This window comes from Trichosurus vulpecula, chromosome 5, assembly GCF_011100635.1.
Source record: "Trichosurus vulpecula isolate mTriVul1 chromosome 5, mTriVul1.pri, whole genome shotgun sequence".
In the NCBI taxonomy this organism is placed as follows: Eukaryota; Metazoa; Chordata; class Mammalia; order Diprotodontia; family Phalangeridae; genus Trichosurus; species Trichosurus vulpecula.
In genome coordinates, this window is record NC_050577.1 from 309,659,581 (window position 1) to 309,681,732 (window position 22,152).

General features: G+C 47.5%; 1 protein-coding gene across 6 annotated transcripts in view; it reads right to left on the reverse strand.

Annotated features, from left to right (window-relative positions):
* Window positions 1–4,786: 4,786 nt before the first annotated feature.
* Window positions 4,787–22,152, reverse strand: part of LOC118850005 (rho GTPase-activating protein 8-like) — a 71,211-nt gene continuing 53,845 nt past the window's right edge. For all 6 annotated transcript variants that reach the window (XM_036759173.1, XM_036759175.1, XM_036759170.1 and 3 more), the window contains 7 exons: window positions 20,733–20,831; window positions 18,925–19,035; window positions 11,569–11,642; window positions 8,154–8,231; window positions 6,981–7,109; window positions 5,784–5,887; window positions 4,787–5,469 (listed from right to left, as the gene is read on the reverse strand). In XM_036759173.1, the coding sequence (XP_036615068.1) occupies window positions 5,272–5,469; window positions 5,784–5,887; window positions 6,981–7,109; window positions 8,154–8,231; window positions 11,569–11,642; window positions 18,925–19,035; window positions 20,733–20,831 (793 nt within the window). In that variant the 3' untranslated portion in view covers window positions 4,787–5,271. The remainder of the gene's footprint in view (window positions 5,470–5,783; window positions 5,888–6,980; window positions 7,110–8,153; window positions 8,232–11,568; window positions 11,643–18,924; window positions 19,036–20,732; window positions 20,832–22,152) is intronic.

The window sequence follows — 22,152 nt, forward strand, 5'->3', positions numbered from 1 at the left end:
TTCACTCTGGCATTCGCAGCTCCCCGCTCTTTGGAAAACCAGTATTCATTGTCGTACCCCCCCACCTCCCCCTCCTTGAGGCTGAACCCTGAAACAGTCACACTATTGTTCTGAGCTGCTGGAGAGCAAGATGCCTCCCATCAGGGGAGAAAGCTGCAGGTTCCTAAACTAACAAAGGGTGTTTGCAGGGGACCGTGAAGCCCTCCCTTTGTTTCCAGAGAGCATCAGCTGGCCCAGCTACCGAGACACTGGCCAGCATTGGAGGCCAGAGCTGCTTCCTTGGATCCCTGGGTGGCAATCAGGCCACCAGGGAGGAGCACAGGGTTTGGAACCAAGGCGATGGCACTGATTCCTGGCTCTACTACATACTGACTATGTGGCCGTGGGCAAGTGCCTTCCCCCCAGGCCTTCATGCACTCCCTCATGAGTGGTGGGGGTGTACTAGATGAGAGGTTATGGGTAGGGCTGTGCAAGGGCTGCCTTCCACTTTTAATGAATTCTGAGAATCAGAGAATTTGGAGCCTGAAGGCACGTCAGGGATCATCTGACATATTAGAAAGATGCTAGGGAAGACAGCTGTCAAGATGTCCGAGACCTCATCTTCCCTAGAAAGTCACAAAAAATCAGCCAGAAGACTGTGGGCAATAGGAAAGGGGGAACAGCAGTGAACTAGGTGCCTATACTCAGGCAACAAGGCAGAAGGAAGCCTCCTGGGATGACCAGAGATGGGCTAGAGACACATGCAGTCTTTGGGTGTCTCTGTATCAAGAGGCAGTGAATGGAGAGCTCCCCAAGAAAGGACCTATAGTGAGGACGTTGGAAGTGACCAGGAGCAATGCTGGCAGACCCAGGCCGAAGGACCTCAAAATCCCTAGAGCTCTCTCCTGAAACACTATCGAGGACTCTGGAGAGCCTATGTTTCAGAACTCAGAGGTTTGGAGGCCTTAAAATTCTTAGCACAGAAATACCCTGGGCAGTGGAGGTCAGAGGAGCAACCACAGTGCCTCAGGCTGAGTTCAGACAGGACTGGCTTCTATATCCAGAAGCACAGCATGGAGCAGAGCCTGGCGCTGTCATGGAGAGCCGTAGCAGCAGAGAGAAACAAACAGAAGGTGCTGATCTCTTCAAAGAATTCTAGTGGATCCAGAAGGTCACCGAAATCCAGCTTGGAGGGAAAGAGCAACCCCCAGAATCACATGAAGAGACTCAGAGGAAATGATGCATTTCCTACAACTTTGTGACTCCTTGAAGGACTAAAGCAAGAGACAAAAAACTAAATCAAAACTAAACCAATGACTTAAAAGAAAAAGTGGTAAAACTTTGTCTGAGCAACAGATTCCCCCAAACTTGGATACATCGAAGTGAAATCAAAGACTCCACAATTCACCAGGAAATAGAAAAAAATTAAAAGATTAAAAGAAAAAAACCAGAAGAAAACACAAGGTATCTGCTTTCAGGTACCCCACCTGGAAAAGAGGTAAAGGAAAAATCATTTCAATCATTAGCCTCAAATCTGGCCTGGCTGTATTCAAATGAGGAGGCAAGAGAAATGCCCATTCTGGGAAGTGATGCTCAAGTCTTTACATCTCGACTGTGGTCATCAAATAGCCTCCAGCCATATGCTCCCACTGATGGCCTCCTCCCATACTCCCCCCTTCCCCACCCCCACCCCCATCAGGCTCTCTGTCTCTGTCTATGTCCTTTCCTTCCTTTGGCTGGAGACCGGCTATGGCTACAATCCTGTGAGCTTCCATATTTTAGGAGAGTGAGCCACCAGGAGTTCTGGAGCTGAAATCCATGCCAGGATTTGCTAAAAACCAGGCAGTGGCAGTGAACAGCCAAGTCCCAAGTCACAGTCTGGAAGTAGAAGGGATTCGGACTCCTCCATTCATCAGCCGGCTACACTTGGAAATGAACTTGGGGAGGCCGACGTTATGAAAGCGCGCCAAGTCTGGGGGCCCCCACCCCAGGATTGAGATGAAAGCTACACAACAGTCACAGAACTCCCTGAAAACCATGACTCAAAACCAACCCCCTTCCCCGCGCCCCCCCACCCCAAACCAGACATGACATTGCAAGAAATCATTGCTTTTTATTTCCTGGGTAATTGTTCACACCGACCTCTCTTGGGTTTCTGGGGTTTAGGATGGTGGGAACTGAAAAACTCTTCTCCCCCAGCTCCCACCCCCGTGCCTCAGATGTCTCACTGGTGGTCAGGCTCAGGTTCGAAGGGAGGGTCATTTGGAGTGCAGCATTTGCAGAATTTGCATTCCCTTCTGAGGGTTTCAAGAGTGTGGTACCATCAGTCAATCAATAAATGTTTATTAAGTACCTACTATGTGCCAGGACCTGTGCTACATACAGCCTGGAGACACAAAGAGGCCCAAGGCAGTCCTTGCCTTCCAGAAGCTTACAATCTAATGGGGGAGACAAGCAAACGGAGACCAAAGACAAAACAAGAAAAGACATACAGACTCTATGCTGGAATTGCCTCGTCTTATTTGAATTTCCTTTCTTTCCAACTTGAAGGTCTTTTTCCTTCGCTGCTTACAGAATTTGCTCATCACTAGAATTGTTCAGTTTAAACTCTCCATGTCATGGTGTGTGAAGCATCTTTTTCCCCAGAGGCAATCTGGATTTTTTCAATTGATGCTTTATTTTCTGGATTCAGATGGAAGTTCTGGAAGGTTTTCTTGTATTATTTCCCTAATTAAGGTGCTCTGGTTTTTGATTTCACATTCTTCTGGGAGACTTGTGATCCATAAGCTGTCCCTGCGTGCCCTGTTCTCAAGGTCAATGGTTTTAATTTGTAGAGAGAACTGGCATTCTTGGAATTGGCTCCTCCCACTTCCGCTCAGCCAGATCGCCTCCAGTTCTGTGGTTCAGATTTATGCATCTTTTCTCACTTCCTCTTGGAACTCTTCATTGCACACTTACTTTTCCCCAATTTGCTCATTGAGTTATAGTCTTCCATTGAGAGCTCAAACCTCTATGGTGTGGATTCATTTCTAATTTCTTCACTTATGGGTTTCACTTCTCATTTGAACCCCTGGGGACATTTCCATGGTCAGTCTGTGCTTTTTTTGAGCTCCATTAAGAGTCTATTAATGAATTATAGTTCATTAGGTATTGGCTCAGTTTCCTGCTTGGAAGATTTGATAAGAACTTCAAAATGTCTCTGAGGTTTAGTATTCATCCTTCTATTGTTGACTTCTGGGCTTCTGGGCTAGTTTTTAAAATCGTCTTTACCATTTACCATAAATTTATTTTTACCATACCATAAAATACCAAATTATTTTACCATTCATTTTTTACAAATTTAAGTTCTAAATTCTCTCCCTCTGAACCACCCCTGACCTATCCGTCGAGAAGGCAAGCAACATGATATCGATTACACATGTGAAGCCGTGCAAAATATAATCCCATGTTAGCTTTGTTGTAAAAAAAAAAAGGCAAGAAAAATCAAGTAAAAAAAGTCTGCTTCAATCTGCATTCAGAGCTCATCAATTCCCTCTCTGGAGGTGGAGAGCACTTTTTATTACGGGTCCTTTGGAACCATCTCGGATCATTATATTGCTGAGAAGAACTAAGTCATTCACAGTCGATCATCATACAGTATGGTGGTTACTGCGTACAATGACCTGGTTCTGCTTACTTCACTCTCTACCAGTTCATATGAGTCTTCCCAGGTTTTTCTGAAACCATCCTGCTGGTCATTTCTTATACTATCACAATCATATATCAGAACTTGTTTGGCTGCTCCCCAGTTGATGGGCATCCCTTCACTTTCTAATTCTTTGCTACCACAAAAATAGCTGCTCGAAATATGTTTGCACATGTGGGTCCTTTTCTTTGAACTCTTTGGGATACAGACCTAGGACCATTACTGCTGGGTTGAAGGGTTTTTCGCAGAATTTCCTTTGCTCCCACTTCCATGACTTTGCAATAGCTAGTTCTCATGCCTGGAATGCTCTCTTTTCTAACCTCTGACTCACAGAATTGTCTAAAAGACTGGAGCGGTAGCATGGAAAAAGACACAGCACTGTGTTTGAGGCAGGAAAACCAGGTGGGAATTCCACCTCCAGCCCTTATTAGCTGCATGCCAAATGGGTAAATCATTGCACTTCTCTAAATCTCAGTCTCAGTCTCAGGATCAACCAACCAATTAATGAGCAATTATTAAGCACCTACTGTGTGCCAGGCATCAGGGAAAGGAAATACTGCCTACAAAGTTTTATATAAAAGTCAGTTATTAGGGTTATTGCCCCTCAGTAAGTAGCAGACAACATATAACCCAGAAGTTCAGGGCTACACAGGACCTTTGTGATCACCTGGTCCAAACATTTCATTGTACAAAAGGGAAGGTACTTGCCCAAGATCACTCATCCAGTGAATTAACGGCAAATCCAGGACTTGAAACCAGATTTCCTGACCCCCAGTCCAAAGTTCATTCTATGATACTCTTCTGTGTCTCAGAGAAACAAGAGTGACCAAGTCCAAAGTAAGTGTTAGAGAATTCTGTCACTTGGTCTTCCCAATTGGGATGGGGAGATGGGGATGGTGGGCGTTTCTGACCCCCTTTTGGAGAAGAGAAAGCTTTGGGTCAGGGGTGAAGCCAACTGGCCATGGACAAGTCTCAAGCAGATCTTGTAGGTCTTGAATCTCCGTCTTTCCATATCTACCCCTCACTGTAGTCGCTGCAGATCCCAAGCACAAGGCAGCTTCCGAGGCAGCCATGAGACTTTTCTGGAGATTAAATATGAAAATTCACCAGGAGGACAAACACTAAATCCTTAAGACATTTAATACCTTTGGTGATTGGTTTTTTTCAGACAGACAGAAAGCTGACGTGATTATATACAGTTCCCCAAAGGGAAAATGAGTACAGCAACATATGTAAATGTGTCCCAACCTTCAAATAAATTTTCCAATATGGCTGGTCTTGTGGTGTGAATGGGATGTGAATAGGGACATAATGCAGCTACTTCAACAAGGCTCAGATGATAGTTTGCCTGGGAGAAGACATGATGTTCTACAGATGTATGTAACATCAGAACTGGGAGGAATGTTAGAACATCTAACATAGAATGTTAAAATTGAGTGGGTCCCTAGAACATGGGATGTCAGAGCTGGGGGCAGGGCTTAAAACAGAGAACACAAGACCTAGAACAGAGAACCTCAGAGATGGGAAGAGCCTTTAAATTCAGACCATCATAATGGAGCTAGAAGGGAGCTTAGAAACCACTGAATCCAACTATTTCCTCCTGTAGCCTATGGTGAGGTCCCACAAGGCACCACCTGAGAGCTGAAGATGTTCTCATAGAAATCAATCATCAATTCTGTGAACAGGTTGAGAGGCACCAGGGCATTGAGGGACGAGGGTCCATTGGATGGCCGGATTAAGTTCAGCCCAAAGACACAGGCCAGGTTGGAGCCTGTCATTTTGTTAAAGATGCACTCCTGGGATACCTGGGAAAGAGCACAGATGAGGTCACGGTGTGCCCCTGCAAAGGTTCAGGCCTCCTTCACCCATGAAAATTATCCCCTTCCAAACCTGTTCAAAACCCACTTCTGCAAAGAAGCTCCTCTCTCCCCATCCCTCTCTCTTCTCTCTTCTCTCTCCTCTCTCCCCATCCCTCTCTCTTCTCTCTTCTCTCTCTCCCCCCCAACTCCATATTGTCTCTGCTCCACAGCAGATGCTACAGAAAAATGTTCCAAGGATGTCTCAGCTTTGCCCCACTGGTCTCTGCTCTGGCCAGGCCTTCTCACTGCCCTCCACTCACCATGTGCAGGAAGCTCATGAGGTATTTGAGAACAGCATAATTATGCTCTGGAAGGCCCCTGACAATCTCCTTGCAACGGGTCACCCGCAGGCTGCTCTCTACACCTGGAGGGACAAGAGTGGTTAGGAAGTCAGTCAATGAGCCCTTAATTAAGCAATGTGTGGGGTAGGCAGGCATGAAGCCTGGTCATTGGGGATGCCAGAAGCAGCATGACTCAGACACAACCTCTGTGCCCTGTACAGTAACTCATACAGGCACCCACAGCACTCTATACTCTCCCCAAGGCATATTCTTCATCCATTTCTCTTGATCCTTACAACAGTCCTTGAAAGTGGCTCGAAAGAGAGGTCTCCCCCCATTTTTTAGATGAAGCTATTGAGGCCCAGGGTCACACAGCTAGTAATTGGCAAAGGCAGGATCTGAGCCAGTCAGCTGAGGTTCACCTTTAGGAGAGGATGGAAGATAGGCCATGAAAACACTCCTAAACTCACGGGACACTGAGTGAGAGAATTATCTCTGTCTCCTTGTCAATTTTAGACCTGTCACAGTTTGCTGAATCTGAAATCTCTGCCCAATCCCACCTTTTCTCCTGCTCTTTGAATCCTGTTGATATGTGGGGGCTTTGCAGAAGGCCCTGACCTTGGAGTCAGGAAGTCAAAGACAGGCTGGGCAGGTGCTGATGATGGTAACCTCCCCTACCCTGCCCACTTTGTGTCTGCTTCTGTGAAATATTAGGCATATAATAATAACGTACAAGCTTATGCATATCTGTGCATTTACTGTTTCCCTGACCCAACTGAAGTCTCCTGAAGGCAACAACAGGCTCATTTTTGCCTCTGCATCCCCAGGGCCCAGTAAGGGGTGAGACCTGGGCATACAAGAATCTGCCAGGGAGGAAGGAGGGATATGTAACCTGGAGGAAACAAACTTGGAGGTGGGGGGAGGGCAGTGTGACATCACAGTCAGACAAGCAAAGGCAGAAGCTGCAGCCAGGAGTCCAGAGAACACATAGTGTGACCCTGAAATGTTCCTGGAGTCCCCTGTCATGAGGCTAAGGCAGGCAGGGGCCAGATGTGCCCGGAGTCCTCGGATCACAGGCTAAGGCAGGTAGGAGAGGAGCAAGCACCACATGTGCCAGCCCGGCTGGCCAGATGTGCCTGATGCCCACCTGGGGCTGCCCCCCCAGGAAGCACTCACTGGTGATGGCCAGAATCTGCTCATATGCTTCGAAGGTCAGCAGTGGCTGTGGCAGCTCTCGAAGGAATGTCTTCAGGATGACAGCTGGGATGTGGATATCACCATAGTCATCGAAATTCACAGGCTTTCCTATAGCACAAAAGAGGCCAAATCCCCTACTGAGGTGGCTCTGTCATCAAAGGCACACAGTATGGCTCCTCCCACCACAGCCATCATCACCATCCCCCTTCCCCCCAAGCAGGGTCACTTCACAACCAACATCAATGATGACTCTCAATTGACCTTCACCTAGTGTTGGACCTTGACTCAGCTGGGTCTAGTGTAGACAATGCTGATCAGGTTGGTTGAACGCCATTATCTCTGCTCTAGCTTCTTTTTCCTCTCACTCCAACCCCACACTCTCCTCAGCTTCTGAACCCCTAACCCCATCTCCTCCCACCTTTATTTTGTTCCCTATCTCCTGGTCCCCTATCTATGACCTACAAACATGGCCTAAGTTCCCTCATGCTTTACAAAACAAAACAACAAGCCCTTCCATTCCCTCAAGCTGTATAACAATCTCTCCTCCTTTTCTGTCAAACTTCTTGAAAATTCTGTCTCTATTCACTGCCTCCTCTTCCTCTGCCCTCACTTACTCTTCAGCCCTCTGCAATCTGGCTCCCACAACCATCACTAAGGAAAACCATCCTCTCCCAAGTTGCCAACAATCTCATAATTACATGTTTTTTTCCCTTGATCCTCATCCTCTTTGGCCTTTCTTCTCTAAGTGGCACTGTTCATCACCTCTCCTCCTGAATAGTCTCTCCTCTGGGTTTTCATGACTTGACTTTCTCCTGGTTCTTTTCCTACCTGTCTGACCACTTCTCATCAACCATACATGTTGACTGACTGACCGCCTTTAGTAAGGGTACTCATCATCTCATGGGATACTTCCCACTACTTTGCAGCTGAGGGGATGGGGCCCAAATCTGCCTCCATGTCACTTCCACCAGGTGGCTCTGGTTTTGCCCTCTGAGTCCAAGCACAATGTCTAGTCTCTCTTCCACTTAAAATCCCTCTGAGACCTTGATGGGTCTTCTCCTGGCCAGGGTAACCAGCCTCCCTGCTCCTGTCACCACTGGCCTCATGGCTTGGGATTGTGTCCATTGGAGAGGATGGAGGAGGGATACTCACCTTGGTTATACAGTCTCTGGATCTCTTTGATAGTCTGAACATTGGCTGACCGACGGAAAAGGCCCTCAGAGCGGAGGCCTGGGAGAAGAAGACACCTGGCATGAAGGGGAAGGCCACAACCCTGCTGGTAGTGGGCCAGGAAGGAAGCTGAGACCCAGCAGAGCTTCTGGGGCAGCCACTTCATCCCCAAGATCATGACTGGGGTGAGGATGAAGCAGGGCCCCACAGTGTCAAGAATGGGACCTAACCCAACAAGGGAAGGACCATGGCAAGGTCACACCTGCTGGGTTCTGAAGAGCCATAGCACATTAGCAGAGTTCGGTATGATTCGTCATTAATGTGGACTAATTACCACTGCTGCCTAATCATCCCCTGGGGAGCCTGAGGTAGGACACATGGATAATGAAAGGGGCCCACGATGCCTTCCTTTACCAAAATGGCACAAAAGTCGAGGGATAGTCCCAAGTGGCATGACCTTCTTGGGGAGGTGTAGACCCTGCCCCTGTAGACCTTGGGTAAATCCTTCGCAGCTGAGCCAGCCAACACTCTGGAGGCCTCCCTCGGTCCACGGTCACAGTATAGTGGAGAGAGAGCCAGTCTCAGAGTTATTACCAATAGCAATAAGCTTTAATGCTAGCGAAGCCCTTTACAAAAGTCATCTCATTTGTTCCTCGCAACAACCTTGGGAGGTAAGTGCTGTTATTATCCCCAATTTAGAGATGAGGGAACTCAGGCAGACAAAGGGTCTACCCAGGGTCACGGAGCTAGTAAGAGTCTGAGGCTGGCTTTGAACTCAGGTCTTCCTGACTCTGGGCTCAGGGCTCTATGCACTATGGCACCCCCTAGCTGCCTGAGGAAGCCCCGGGTACCAGGGTACCTCTGCACACACTAGCTGTGTGACCCTCGGCAGGCCCCTCAGCTCATCCCCTTGCATCCCTCTAAGACCCTAGGTTGCAGAGCAGGGACTGACCTGTGTAGGCAGAGCCAGTTTCCTTACTGTCCTGAGGGAATTCCTGGTTGGGTCCTATCTCTACGGGCATCCCCATGTAGGATGCTGAGCAATGGGCTGCCAGCTTGATGGTACAAATATCCCTGATGAGGGCTTCTCATAGCCCACCAGGTACAGTGGGGTTAGGGGTTGAGGGCCCGAAGGCCTGCATTCAAATCCAGTTCTGACCCTCTGTGACCTTGGCCAGCCACACCCCTTCTCTTGAGTTAGGACAAGAGCATTTCTCAGGCCTCAGCCTGGGACTGGGGCTGTTTTCCCTGCCAGTATTCCCTCTCAGAATCTCAGAGGGTCCTCCCCATCCGGGCCCAGATGCTCAGCCTCTCTTCAGCCCTTTGTTGATGCAGGCACTATCAAGTGAGACACTACCCTGTCAGCACTTCCCTCCCTCTCTGTGCACAAAGTAAGTTTGACTGTGTTTAATTGTGGGCCCTTGGAAGGACAAGGAGGCCAGCAAACCACTCCCAAGAGAGGATGGGGCAGCCCCTCAGGGGGCTCTGGCCTATATAGACCGGGGGCTAAGGACTAGTGATCCAGAGACAAAAAGTCCTCCCACATGGTAGGAGTTTAATAAATGTTGCATTTGGAATGGTGGGAAAGGCTCTCCTAGATCAATGAGTCCTAACCCCTGCTTGACTGAGGAGGAAACTGAGACCCAGAGATGGGAAGGAGCTTGCTGAAGGCCACACAGGAAATTAGTGGTTTACTCAAACTATCTCCGGATGTACCGCAAAGCTGAAAGGGCCTCCATCAGCTTTGCCTCAGGCCTTTAGGCAGGAGCTTATTTGGAGAAGGGAACCTAAGCCTTCTTGGGGTGGAGGAAGTGTCGGTCTGGATGAGCCCAGAGCTTTGAGATCACCGAGGCAGTGAGACTGGGGTGGGGGGCAGGGGGCAGGCAAGTCCCTAAGGAGAGCAGAGAAAGGGGCCACTTAATGCTGAGCTGCCTTTCCAGCTCTGGATCCTGGCCAACCCCAGAGAAGATTGTCCCAGGGCAGGGGTGACCTGCTCAGACATTTACTCAAATCCCCATCTACAAGGGGAGGGAAATACTGCCCAGCTCTCCTCCTGCCACAAGCTTTGATTTCCCATGTGCTGAAATCTCACCTAGTTCTGGAATTCCCTGTTCTAAGCTCCCTCCCAGATCTGACCTTCTCTGTTCTAAGCTTCCTCCCAGCTCTCACCTTCCCTGTCCTAAGCTCCCTCCCAGCTCTGACCTTCCCTGTTCTAAGGCCCTTCCCAGCTGTGACCTTCCCTGTTCTAAGCTCCCTCCCAGATCTGACCTTCACCTGTTCTCAAGCCCTCCCAGCCCTGACATTCCACATACTATAAAGTCCTTCCAGCTCTTTCGTTGCTGACCTGGCAGAGCCCAAATGAAAATGCCTCAGTGCTTCAGACCAGTTTTATAATCATATCAAGTTTTTATGGTGCCAAGTCATGTCCCATTAGGAATGCGATATACAGTTATGGCTCATGGGCATTATGTGCCAGTTACTGTAGTGTGGGTCTCCTTCCTTTGGGGACAATCTAGCCTCTGGCTGGGGACCTGACAGACTCAGCTGTGCAGGAGGGCAGGGGGACCCTTTCTGAGAGGCAGCAGCTTCTGGGCTAACGAGGACCCAGAGTCTGAGTGCTGCAGTGATGGGGAGCTACTTTGGGAGTGAGCTTCCTGTGCCTAGAGACAGATGTTCCAGTGGAGACTGAATGACCCTTTTCAGGGATGCCGAGAAAGTCCTTCCATTATAGGGGCTTAATAATGACAACCACTATCACCATAAGTATCACAAGCACCACCACTAATAATGCTTTAAGGTTTGCCAAGGCCTTTCCATGTCAGCCCATTGGATGAAGCTGGATTTCCGGCCCTGACACTTTGGGGCTCAAGACACAGGAGCATAGGGTTTAAAAGTGGAAGAGAACTTGGAGGCCCATCTGACAGATGAAATCGCAGGTGTGGACCCATCCCATTGACGACAATGGCTCACTGGGACCCAGCGCTTAGGAGATTATGGACATGTTTAGAGACTCTCCCAAGGCCACAGAGCTGGTAGCTGACTTACAGAAGAGTAGAAAAAAGCTTGGACCTGGGTCCAGAGACACTTATGGACTGTGTGACCTTGGGGAAGTCACTCCCCTTCTGGGCCTCAGCTGCATCCTCTATAAACAAGGGGAACGATTCAATGGTCTCTAAGGTTGCTTTCAGCTTTAGGTCTGTGGTCCTCCAAACCTTCTTTGAGCCTTGGTTTCTTTGTTGAAGGGGGATGCTCCTACACCACACACCCCTCCAGGGTGGTTCTCAAAAAGGACTTGGTAAGCTTGGGAGAAGCTACAGATGTCCCAGCTCTCTCCATTGCCTTGGCCACACTGTGACTCATCCCTCAGTTCCCTCAGGGGCATCACGCCAGTTCTCACCTTTGTCCTTCAGGTAGGTCACCGTCTCCTTCATGACTGGCGGGATGAGCTCACCTTTGTTTTTGTCTTTGATGCTGGAAAGGAAAGAAAAATGGTCAGTTACTATCCAGGAGAACCAGGGAAATGAAGCAGGAGCGGAAGCTTTGAGAGCCCCTCTCCGATGTCATCCAATCCCCTCAGGCCCAGAGAGGGGCAGTGGCTGGCCCAAGGCTGCACAGGAGAGGAACCCTGGTCCCCTGCTCCCAGGAAGTGCCTTGATGAGGATACACTGTAGCCCGCCCCATTCATGTATCATACTCCAGTTTAAATCTCACTGTAGCAGGCCAGAACTCCCATCTAGAATGTAGACAGAAAAATACTGAGATGGCCTTTATCTTAAGGGGAAGCTCAGGGTCCTCCTAAGAGCTTGGTTGTTTCTCTTCCATGGGCAGAAGAGAAACAACCTGTCTGCTCTACCCCTCCACTCTTCAGGTCAGTTTTCAGGACTGGCATCGGATAAAACAAGGCGCCAACCACTGACAGGGCTGCATAAAGAGCATGCCATGACCTGGGTTCAAATCCCAGCTTGGCCTCTTCATGCCATGTGTGGGTCACTTAATGCTCCCTGGCAGCAGTTCCCTCTGTAAGATGAGGGGAATGGACCACAAAGCTGGGGAGGGGCCATCCTGCCAGTTCTAGGTGAGTGACCCTAGGATTTCCATCATACTCATGACATGAAATGTAACTGTAGACACGGAAAGTCTTTTCAAAGCTTTTCCAGCTTGGCGACCTTCCATCTCTCTCTCTCTCGGGACCTGCTGGAGCATGGGCTGTTGCTGGCCAGGAAGGTTTTGGAATATGGGGTGGTCTCCAAGCTAAAAGGAGGCATTAAAGGTGGACACCAGTGGAGGGCAGTATGGAGTCAAGTGCCAGAGAAGGCTGAACTTGCAGACACGAGTCCCAGCTCTGTCTCTCCCTAGCTGTGTGCTCTTTCTGGGCCTCAGTTTCTTGAGGTGTACAAGAAGGTTGGGCTAGATGGGCTTTGAGCCCCCTTCCAGCCTTGTTGATGTTCCTTGTCGTTCCAATCTCATCTCATTCATGAAGCCTTCCTGACCCCTCTGGCTGAGAATGGACTTCTCCCTCTGACCTTAAATTGCCCTCTGTCTGCTTCCTTTCTAATGCCTTGTGCAACACTGCATCAACAAGCATTTATTAAGTACCTACTATGTTCCAGGCATTGTTGTGTGTTATTGTTTTATCCCCTCATTGGCATATGAGCTCCAGAAGAGCAGGGTGGTCACATGGGTGTAAAGGTAATCAGTAAATGAGAAGATCTTTCCTGCCCATTTGAATAGGCTTCAGTAGGGGGGCTCTCAGGGTCCTAGGGGGAGTTCTGAGTTCTGGTCACTTAGATGATGTTCTAGTTGACGGGATGACATCTGGCGACTATATAAAAGGAGAGAACACAGCTTGAAGATTGAGATGAAGCGGAGGCAGGAGGCAGGAGAAGGAGAAGCGGCGGCGGCGGCAGCAGGCACTACTGAAATAGGACTGACCCTCGTGCAGACCCGAGAGTGTTGAGCAAGTGCTGGAGGCCAGTGGGTAATCTTCTTACTGGAGCACCCTAGCATTGGGGGGAAGCACGAGCATGGGTTGGCTTGCTGCCATGTTTTTCTGTAACCTCCTGGTCACTATTGTGAGATGGGCATGTTGGTTTTGGAAGGTTCTTGCCAGGATACTGAATTGGGGACACTGGTCCGTGGGGCTGCTACTGTGGAGTCTGAATAAACGCTTTAACTCTTCTCCCTCCTACATAGAGAATTCCTTATATCCTGCGATTCCGGACCATTCAGGCATATTCACGATTTTCTTTGAAATCATGAATTGTGCCTTAATGGTATAATCGGGTCCAAACTTTGTTTTTCCCTACTGCCCCACACTGGCTCTGCATACAGTAGGTGCTTATTCAGTGTGTTTTCTTTCAGTCTCTTGTCACACTGAACCCTCTGAGAGTTCTGCACCCAGATTTACAGGGAACTCTTCAGCATTTCATCAACTTAATCTAAGATTACAATTTAATTAGCAGCAATTATAAGGCCGCTGATTCCCCTAATCACTGTCTCCCTTACATCTCTTAATTACTTTTCTTGGACTGCTAACTCAACCAGCAACAGAGTGTCATCTCCAATTAGCACCACTGAGGTGATGGCGATCATCGCTCACTCTTCATGCCAAGGTTTGCAAAGGTGGAGATGAATGGTGTGTGAGAAGACCATGAATTAATCAGTGCTCTCCTCTTGGTGATACAACTGACCAGTCTGTCCCCAGGTCTGAGAAATGGGACCTAATGAACTTCCCTCTCTTGGGGGCCATGCAACTCTAACTAAGATGGAATTGTAGGGCAACCAGAGTTTTGTCTCAGACTTGGGGCCATTCACAGTCCTTCGGCTGCCATGATTAGCATCAAGATGAGTTCATTAAAACAGGAAGCGGCTGGAAGTTTTGCAGCCTCACCCCAAGTGACCTCTGCATCCCCTGCTCCACCTGAGGACACATTTCATGCCTGGGACCCCAGGCACAGTGGGCACTGCTCCAGGCACAAATAGTGCCAGTTGGAAGAGATGGTTCCAAGACAATTGTTCCCATTTTACAACTGAGGAAAAAGGAGACTCAAGGAGCTAAGCTGCCACAGTATCTTCTTTCCATGCTTCCTACTTAGTTCTGCTCTTAAGCCTCAACTGATTTGAATCTCAGAGGTGGAAGGGACCGTGGAGGCCATGGGGAACAGCTGCAAATGTCCCAACCTACCCTGCAATTCCTCTCCACAACATTTAAGACCTACCTAGTCCAAGCACAACCTACCTTGTAATTCCTCTTCCCAACATTTAGACAAGTGGCCACTTAAATCACATGATTGTGGGTTTGGGATTTGATCAGATGTCATTCAATCCAACTACTTCATTTTACAGATGTGGAAACTGAGGCACAGAGACAGGCAGGGACACCAACAGGTTAGCTGATTTGTCTGATGTTATGAGGCAGTAAGGAATAGAGCTGGGATTTGACATATGAACCCAATTCCTTTGACCCTAAATTCACCATTCCTTCCACTATATCACAATCCTCTTCATTGTAGATCTGATTTTATACACCCACATATACACATGATGCATATAGTTAGCAATTACATTACTATTATATATGTATTTATATACATAATCATATTACATGTACATACATATATAATTGGTAGGCATTACATTGCTATCACACACACACACACACAATCTCCTCTCCCAGAGACTATACATACTGTACATGTGTACTGTCACTTTAAGAGGCAATAGAATTTTGAACAGTATCAATTTAACTACCTCTCCTAGGGATTCAGTGGGGAGTGTTTGAATTTTAACTATGAGGAACTTGTGTTGAGACAGATTTTTAACTGTTACCTGTAAAGAGATTGTGTTTTAGCTGTTACCTGAAAGGAACCAAAGATAAGGTCCTTCTGAAGAGTTAACTTTGTGAGAGACAAGACAGAGGGAAAGAACTTATTCCCTGAAAGGACTGAGCTTAGCCTTTATATTGCAAATGAATGAGTATTTTTAAGAGAATACGACTGCCATCTTCACAGCTGAATTGTGGGGAAGAGTTTCAGAAAAAAAGAGAAGTCACAGACTCTAGATGTGATCTTTCTCATAGCTACCATATTACAAATTATTGTGTCATTATTTCCACTTAAAATTAATTGTATAGGTAGTAATTTTGATATCTTTAAACCTAGGAGATAAAGATTTTTGGTATATAGAGAAGTTACCTATCCCTTTTTGGGAAAGGGATTTCTTCAGTTTATTAAATAAAAAAGTAACCTGGGTTGGGGGCTCAGAGCTAATTATTTAATAATAGCCATGCTGCAATTTTAGTAATTAATAAGGAAATATTTGAGCATATCCCTGGATTATGAGAATTAATATGGCAACAAATCAAATAGCAGACTAAGGGGTTATTATCCCACCTCTGCTACATGTGAAGATAGTTAATTTATAAAACTCCTATTACAGTAATAATGATATGAACTCATATTTATGGAGTATCCTATAGTTATGAAAGGATTCTCTGTGAAGTAATGAGGACAATAGTTAAGATTTCCATTTCACAGATAAGGAAATTGAGGGACAGAGAGAAGCAAGGGACATGTCCAAGGTCACACAGCTAGTGTTAGATCAAGGATATGATTCCAAGTCCAACTTCTTTCTCCTGCATGTGCACTCTGCCAGGGGCTGCCTTCCTTCTCCCACTTATATGCATGGCAACAGGCAACCTGGGTATAGGCATGTTATGGTCAGCCCCATGTCTATCCCATTAGCAGCATCCTGGCATGTTGATGACTGTATGACACCCAGTATTTTCTAGTGTATAGCAACAGCATTTCTAGTTCTGTGTTCCCACCAATGTCTGTTGCTCCCCAAATGGTTAGAAGGGGCATGAGATCAGTCTTGGTGTACAGCAGGACTGAAAGGTCCAGGTGATTGGCCCAAGAGCAGGACTCCAGGACACTGAGCATTGTGAGTTATCTGCCTGAAGATCAATCACCATTTCTGGATAGTGTTCATGGAGGCATTTGCACATGGCAGTATTCTCAACATTCTTGCAGTGTTTTTTCACCATGGAGGCTCAGTTTAGAGGAGGGTTTTTTTGTCCCTAGGCTCTGCTTATTTAATATTCACAAACAAGAGAGATTATGCCTTCTTTTTTCAGAAAAGGGAATCTGGAATACTGGTACTCTTAATACTGGCTGATATTGAGTGGCTACAATCCCTAAATAAACTCCTAAAGGAAAGAATAACAACAACAACCATCCAGGACCAGGTGGATTTACAAGCAAAATCTATTTAAAGAACAATTAATTCTAATACCACACGAATTGCAAAAATAAATAAATAAATAAATAAATAAATAAAAGAAGTGGTCTTGCCAAATTCCTTCTATCACATAAATATGGTCTTGATGTCTAAACCAGGGAAGTCAAAATAGAGAAAGAAAACGAATATTGATGCAAAAATCTTAAATAAAATAATAGCAAAGAAATTACACCAAGACCAGACTGGAATTTATGCCAGAAATGCAGGGCTGCTTCCATATTAGGAAAACTTAACATAATTGATTAAAAATTGATTTAAAAAACCACCAAAATCATATATTGTATCAATAGTTACAGGAAAAGGTTTGGACAAACTTTAACCTCTGTTCCTGTTTAAAAAAACAAAAACACTAGAAAGCATAGGAATAAATGAAGCTTTTCTTTAAGATAATAAGTATTATCTATCTAAAATTAAGAACTAGCATTAAGTGTAATGCAGATGAATTAGAGGTCTTTCTAATAAGATCAAGAATAAAATAAGGGTATCCATTGTCACCATTACCATTCAATATGGTTCTAGAAATGTCACCTACAGCAAGAACAGAAGAAAAAAAATCGCAAGAATAAGCATAGACCATGAGGAAACAACATTATCACTTTTTACAGATGATGTGGTACTTTAGAGAGTAAGCTGAAAAGCTAATTGGAACAATTAACAACTTCAGCAAAAGTTACAGGATAAAAACCAAACCCACACAAATCAAATATAAAACAAAGTTTGGCCTTCATCGCCCTTTATAAGCTGCCTCTTTCCCATCCTTCCAGTCTTCTCACACCTCACTCCCCACTATATATCCTCCCATCCAGTGACCTGGCCTGCTGGCTGTCCCATGACCAAGACCCTCCACCTCTGGGCATTTTCTCTGGCCACTCCACATGCCTGGAATGCTCTCCCTCCTCATCCTGCCTCCTGGGTTCCCTGACTTCCTTTAAGTCCCAGCTAAAATCCCACTATCTACAGGAAACCTTTTCCAACTCTCTTAATCCTAGTACCTTCTTTCTGTCTATCTCCCATTTATCTTGTATCTAAAGTGTTTATTAGGCTCTGCCCCGCCGTCAGTAAACATTTGTTAAGTACCTTCTATTTGCCAGGAATCCTATTAAGGGCTGGGGCTACAAAAGAAGGCAAAAGACAGTCCCTCCTCTCAAGGAGCTTCCAGTCTAATGTGGGAGAGCTGGAGAATGTTTACTGACGTGGTGGAGGGCCTCAGAATCCAGGCAATGAGAGCTCATTCAGCAAGCAGTGGAAGCTACAGAAGATATTTAAGTGGAGGAGTGACGTGGCCAGAGCTCTGCCTAGTAAAGTTGATTTTAAATTAACTGACTGATGGAGAATGAAGGACATAGACCCTTAAATCCGATCCAGGATGATGTCGATGTCGGGAGAGGAGGATGCCCACAGTACACTGTAAATGCATGCTGGGAACGGAAAATGGAGGAGCCAGAGAGAAGGCTTATTCCCCCTTCGGCCATGCTGGGTGTGGAGCCAGATTCTCCCTCTTTCCTTTTTGTTAGGAGTGATGCACCCTAGGAGGGGAGGGGAAGGGGACATAGTGAGAAAGGCAGCAAGGTGAAAACAGGGACTGTGGACCCAAGGGATGCCTGATATACCTTCTTGACCAGGGACTGATCAGCCTCTTCTGGGGGAGCCCCCTACCTCCCTGGGCTGCCTGGGCCATGCTGGGACAGCTCCCAGACAGGGAGGCATTCCTGGCATGTAGCCTGATGTTCCTTTCAGTCCTGCACTCTTTCCAACATGCTGTTCCCATGTATGTAAGCACGGGTACATGCATGCAAGCACAGTACACACAGTACCACTGACTTTAATTATCCAACCAAATATCAAGCATTTATTAAGCTCCTACCATGTGACAAGCCAAGTGCTAGCAATCTTGTGTCCAGTAGGTGATTTTTCAATTCTTCAAGCATTTATTAAGCACCTACTGTGAACAGAGCCCCATGATGAGAGGCCTAAAAGAGGTCTGTTTCTGCCAAGTCACTCCTCAGGTGGGGAATGAGATTATCAACAGATCTATTTTAGAAGTAAGGAGATGGGGCCCACTGAGGAATGGGACTGGACAAAGTTAATCACAGGATTTTGAGCTGGAAGGGCCCACTCTCATATTTTATAGAAGAGGAAACAGTCTCACAGAATGGAAGCTCCTTGCTCAGAGCTTTGCTGCCCATGGGTATCAGAACACTGCCCTCAGGGAGCTTTTAGTCTAGTAAAGGATATAGGTACCAACCCAGACAGCTAGCTGACAGGAAGGATGCCACATGACTCATGCATCAGAGAAAGGCCCATCTTGGGCGGGGGGAGGTTGGGAAGTGGTGGTAATCAGGGAAGACTTCCTGGAAATGGTGAGCTTCAAAGGCCCATTCCTGACTTGTGCTGGGATACACAACCATTCAGAAATTTGGAGGAAATAAGAGAAATGAGCAATGACTTGGCTTACTATTTCAGGCTAACACCAAACTGTTGTGTGGGCAGTGGAGGGCGGGGTGGCGGTGTCTTCACCAAGGGCGGTGGGCGGCCCAGCTTCATATTCTGCAGCTTTTCATCATGCCTAGGGACACAACAAATATCACATCACTGACAGTACCCCTGATGGCCCCCAAGCCCCTCCCTTTAGAAGGAGCAGAGTGTTCCCAAGGCTCCTTCAAGCAGAATGTGAAAGCTAGGCAGGGGCTTAGAGTTCACCATCTCCATGCTTTTGCTTAGACTGTTTCCCATGCCTAGAATGCCCTCCCAGGAATGGTCTCCCAGAATCCTTAGCTTCCTTCAAGGATGATTTCCAGGGCCACCTCCCACAAGGGCTTTCCCTGATTCCCTGAGTTGTTAAGCCCCTCCCCCACCAAGGTCTTCAAATTTATCCTGTCTCTTCGTAGAGGCAGTGTGAGGTACTGGAAAGAACACTAACTCTGAAGTCAGGGAACCTGGATTCAAATCCTGCCTCAGATACTTTATGACCATATTCCCAACCTTGGGCCTCAGTTTATCTGTAAAGACAGGGAGTTGGATGTGATGACCTCTGATGTCCCTTCTAGCTGTGATCTTAATATGTCTACGTAATCTGTATTTAGGTTCTCACCCACAAAACCCCACAGAGTCAAACTCCTCAAAGGCAGGGACTCCCTTCCCCTACCTTTGTTTTCTCTACCCAGGACCTAGTAATTGGCCTGGTTTATAGTAGGTGCTTAATAAATGCTTTTTGATTTGAAATGGGGATCATTGAGATCAAGGCCCTCATTTAGAAGCTGAGGAAAATGAGGCCCAGAGAAAGGAAGGGACTGACCCAAGGCCACACAGAAAGATCCTTTGGGGGCTGGGACAACAAGACTCTGTCTCTGGAGTGAGGCCAGTGCTCCTTCTGTGGGCCTTGGGCAAGCTCCGAGAATTGTGTTCTCCCAGACCAGGGGTTGCATTGGGCCATGTGTCCCTGACCCCCAGCCATGTGCCTCCATGAATGCCACCGATGAACGAAGAGTTCACACTCACATACACTGTACCCTCGGCCCATGACTGTCTTATCCACCCTCAGCTCTGGCTCTGACCCTGAGATCACATGTGCTTGCCCCACTGCCATCACCATCATCATGACTGCCATCATGATCATCATCAATGTCCCCATCATCACCATTATCCTCAGTGTCCCCATCACCATCATCACCATTGTCATCAATGTCCCCATCATCACCATTGTCGTCAATGTCCCATCATCATCACTATCATCACCATTATCCTCAGTGTCCCCATCACCATCATCACCGTTGTCCTCAGTGTCCCCATCACCATCATCACCATTGTCATCAATGTCCCCATCATCACCATTGTCGTCAATGTCCCATCATCACCATTATCCTCAGTGTCCCCATCACCATCATCACCATTGTCATCAATGTCCCATCATCATCACTATCATCACCATTGTCGTCAATGTCCCATCATCACCATTGTCCTCAGTGTCCCCATCACCATCATCACCATTGTTGTCAATGTCCCCATCATCACTATGATCACCACTGCCATCGATGTCCCTATCATCACTATCATCACCATTGTCGTCAATGTCCCATCATCACCATTATCCTCAGTGTCCCCATCACCATCATCACCATTGTCCCCAGTGTCCCCATCACCATCATCACCATTATCCTCAGTGTCCCCATCATCACCATCACCACTGTCATCAATGTCCCACCATCATGACCGCCATCATTACCATCATCACCAGTGTTCCCTATTGATATTTCTCCAACTCACCGAATAACCTCTGGAGGGATCATCAGCTGGTCATACTTGAGATGTGCCCTTAACTCACTTAAGTAGTTGAAATATGTCACCTTTTTCCCAAACTTGTGGCTAAAAAAGAAAAGTATCAGGGTTAAGAAGAGGATCCCCTGGTGGTGAGCTGGGGAGAAGATGACTGAGGGAGCCTAAGCCAGCTCAAGCTTTTGTATCTCATGGCACCCAAATGCTGACAAGACCAGGAGCTTTGTGTCCTCTTAATGGCCTAAATGAAAAGCCACCACCATTGACCCCAATTTATAGAGGAAGAAACTGAGGCTTGATGAAGGGAGGAGACTCGTCTAAATTCACATGCCAGGAAGGGCCATGGCTGAGATTCCCGGACCTCCATGGTTGGCCACAAGAAAGGCGCCAACATGGTCAGAGGGAGGAGGGCTGCCTTCTCTTAGCCAAGCTCCCTGACAATCTTATTTCAACAAAACCAAACCAACACACTTTCTCTTTGAAAATCCCTGGGAATCTATGCCACTCCCCCACCCCAGGAAGAGGCCACTTGGGAGCCAGGGGCAGGGGCATTGTAGGAAGCCAGAAGAGGGCCTGGGTGATGGAGGGCTGATACTCAGAACCCTTGAGCAGACAGGCCACTTCAGCAAGGACTGGCTGGGCTCTGCAGGGGGCATGTTAGGGATCAGTAACTCAGCATTTATTAAGCATTGGCTGTATGCCAGGCACCCTGCCAGTACTGGGGATACCAAGCGAGGCAAAGTCACTCTCCAAGAACGTACAATCCAAGGGGTAGACAATGTGGAAACAGCTCCAAGCTCCACAGGTGTGTGGATGGGAGGTGACACGAAAAAGGAAGGCATCAGCAGCTGGGGGAGAGAATGGGGTGGGGGGAGGAGAGGAGCTGGCCCTTTCCTCAAGGGGCCCACATGCTCATGGGCAGCCAGGCCCAGCAGAAGTCCATGACTGCTTCATGCTCCCTCTCAAGCCTCAGTTTCTGCCTCTGGAAGATGAGGATAAAAATACTGGAGCCGGATGGAACCTGACTGGCCCAGCCTGGCCTGGCCTTGAGGATCCTTCTCCAGCCTCTCTGATGAGGGAGGGGTGCCAGGGAAGTCACTGGGGGCCCCAGGTGGAGGATGAGGGTGGTTGGGATGGGGGAAGGACAAGATGACCTGGAGGCTTCAGACCTGGGAGACCAAGTGAATGATGCCAAGTCAGGTCAGAAGATGGAACACACAACAAAAAGGAAATGGGCTGATTGGGACGTGTCAGGCAGGACTGTCCAGAAGCTGGGAGAGGCTCATGCCTGAGCAGCAGGCTGGCCATTAAACTCTCCCCTCTCCCGCTGCTGCAGCTGCAGGAAACATCTATCACTGTGACCTCCCAGCTCTCAGGGATCATAGGGGTGAAATCAAAGGACTGGGCTTGG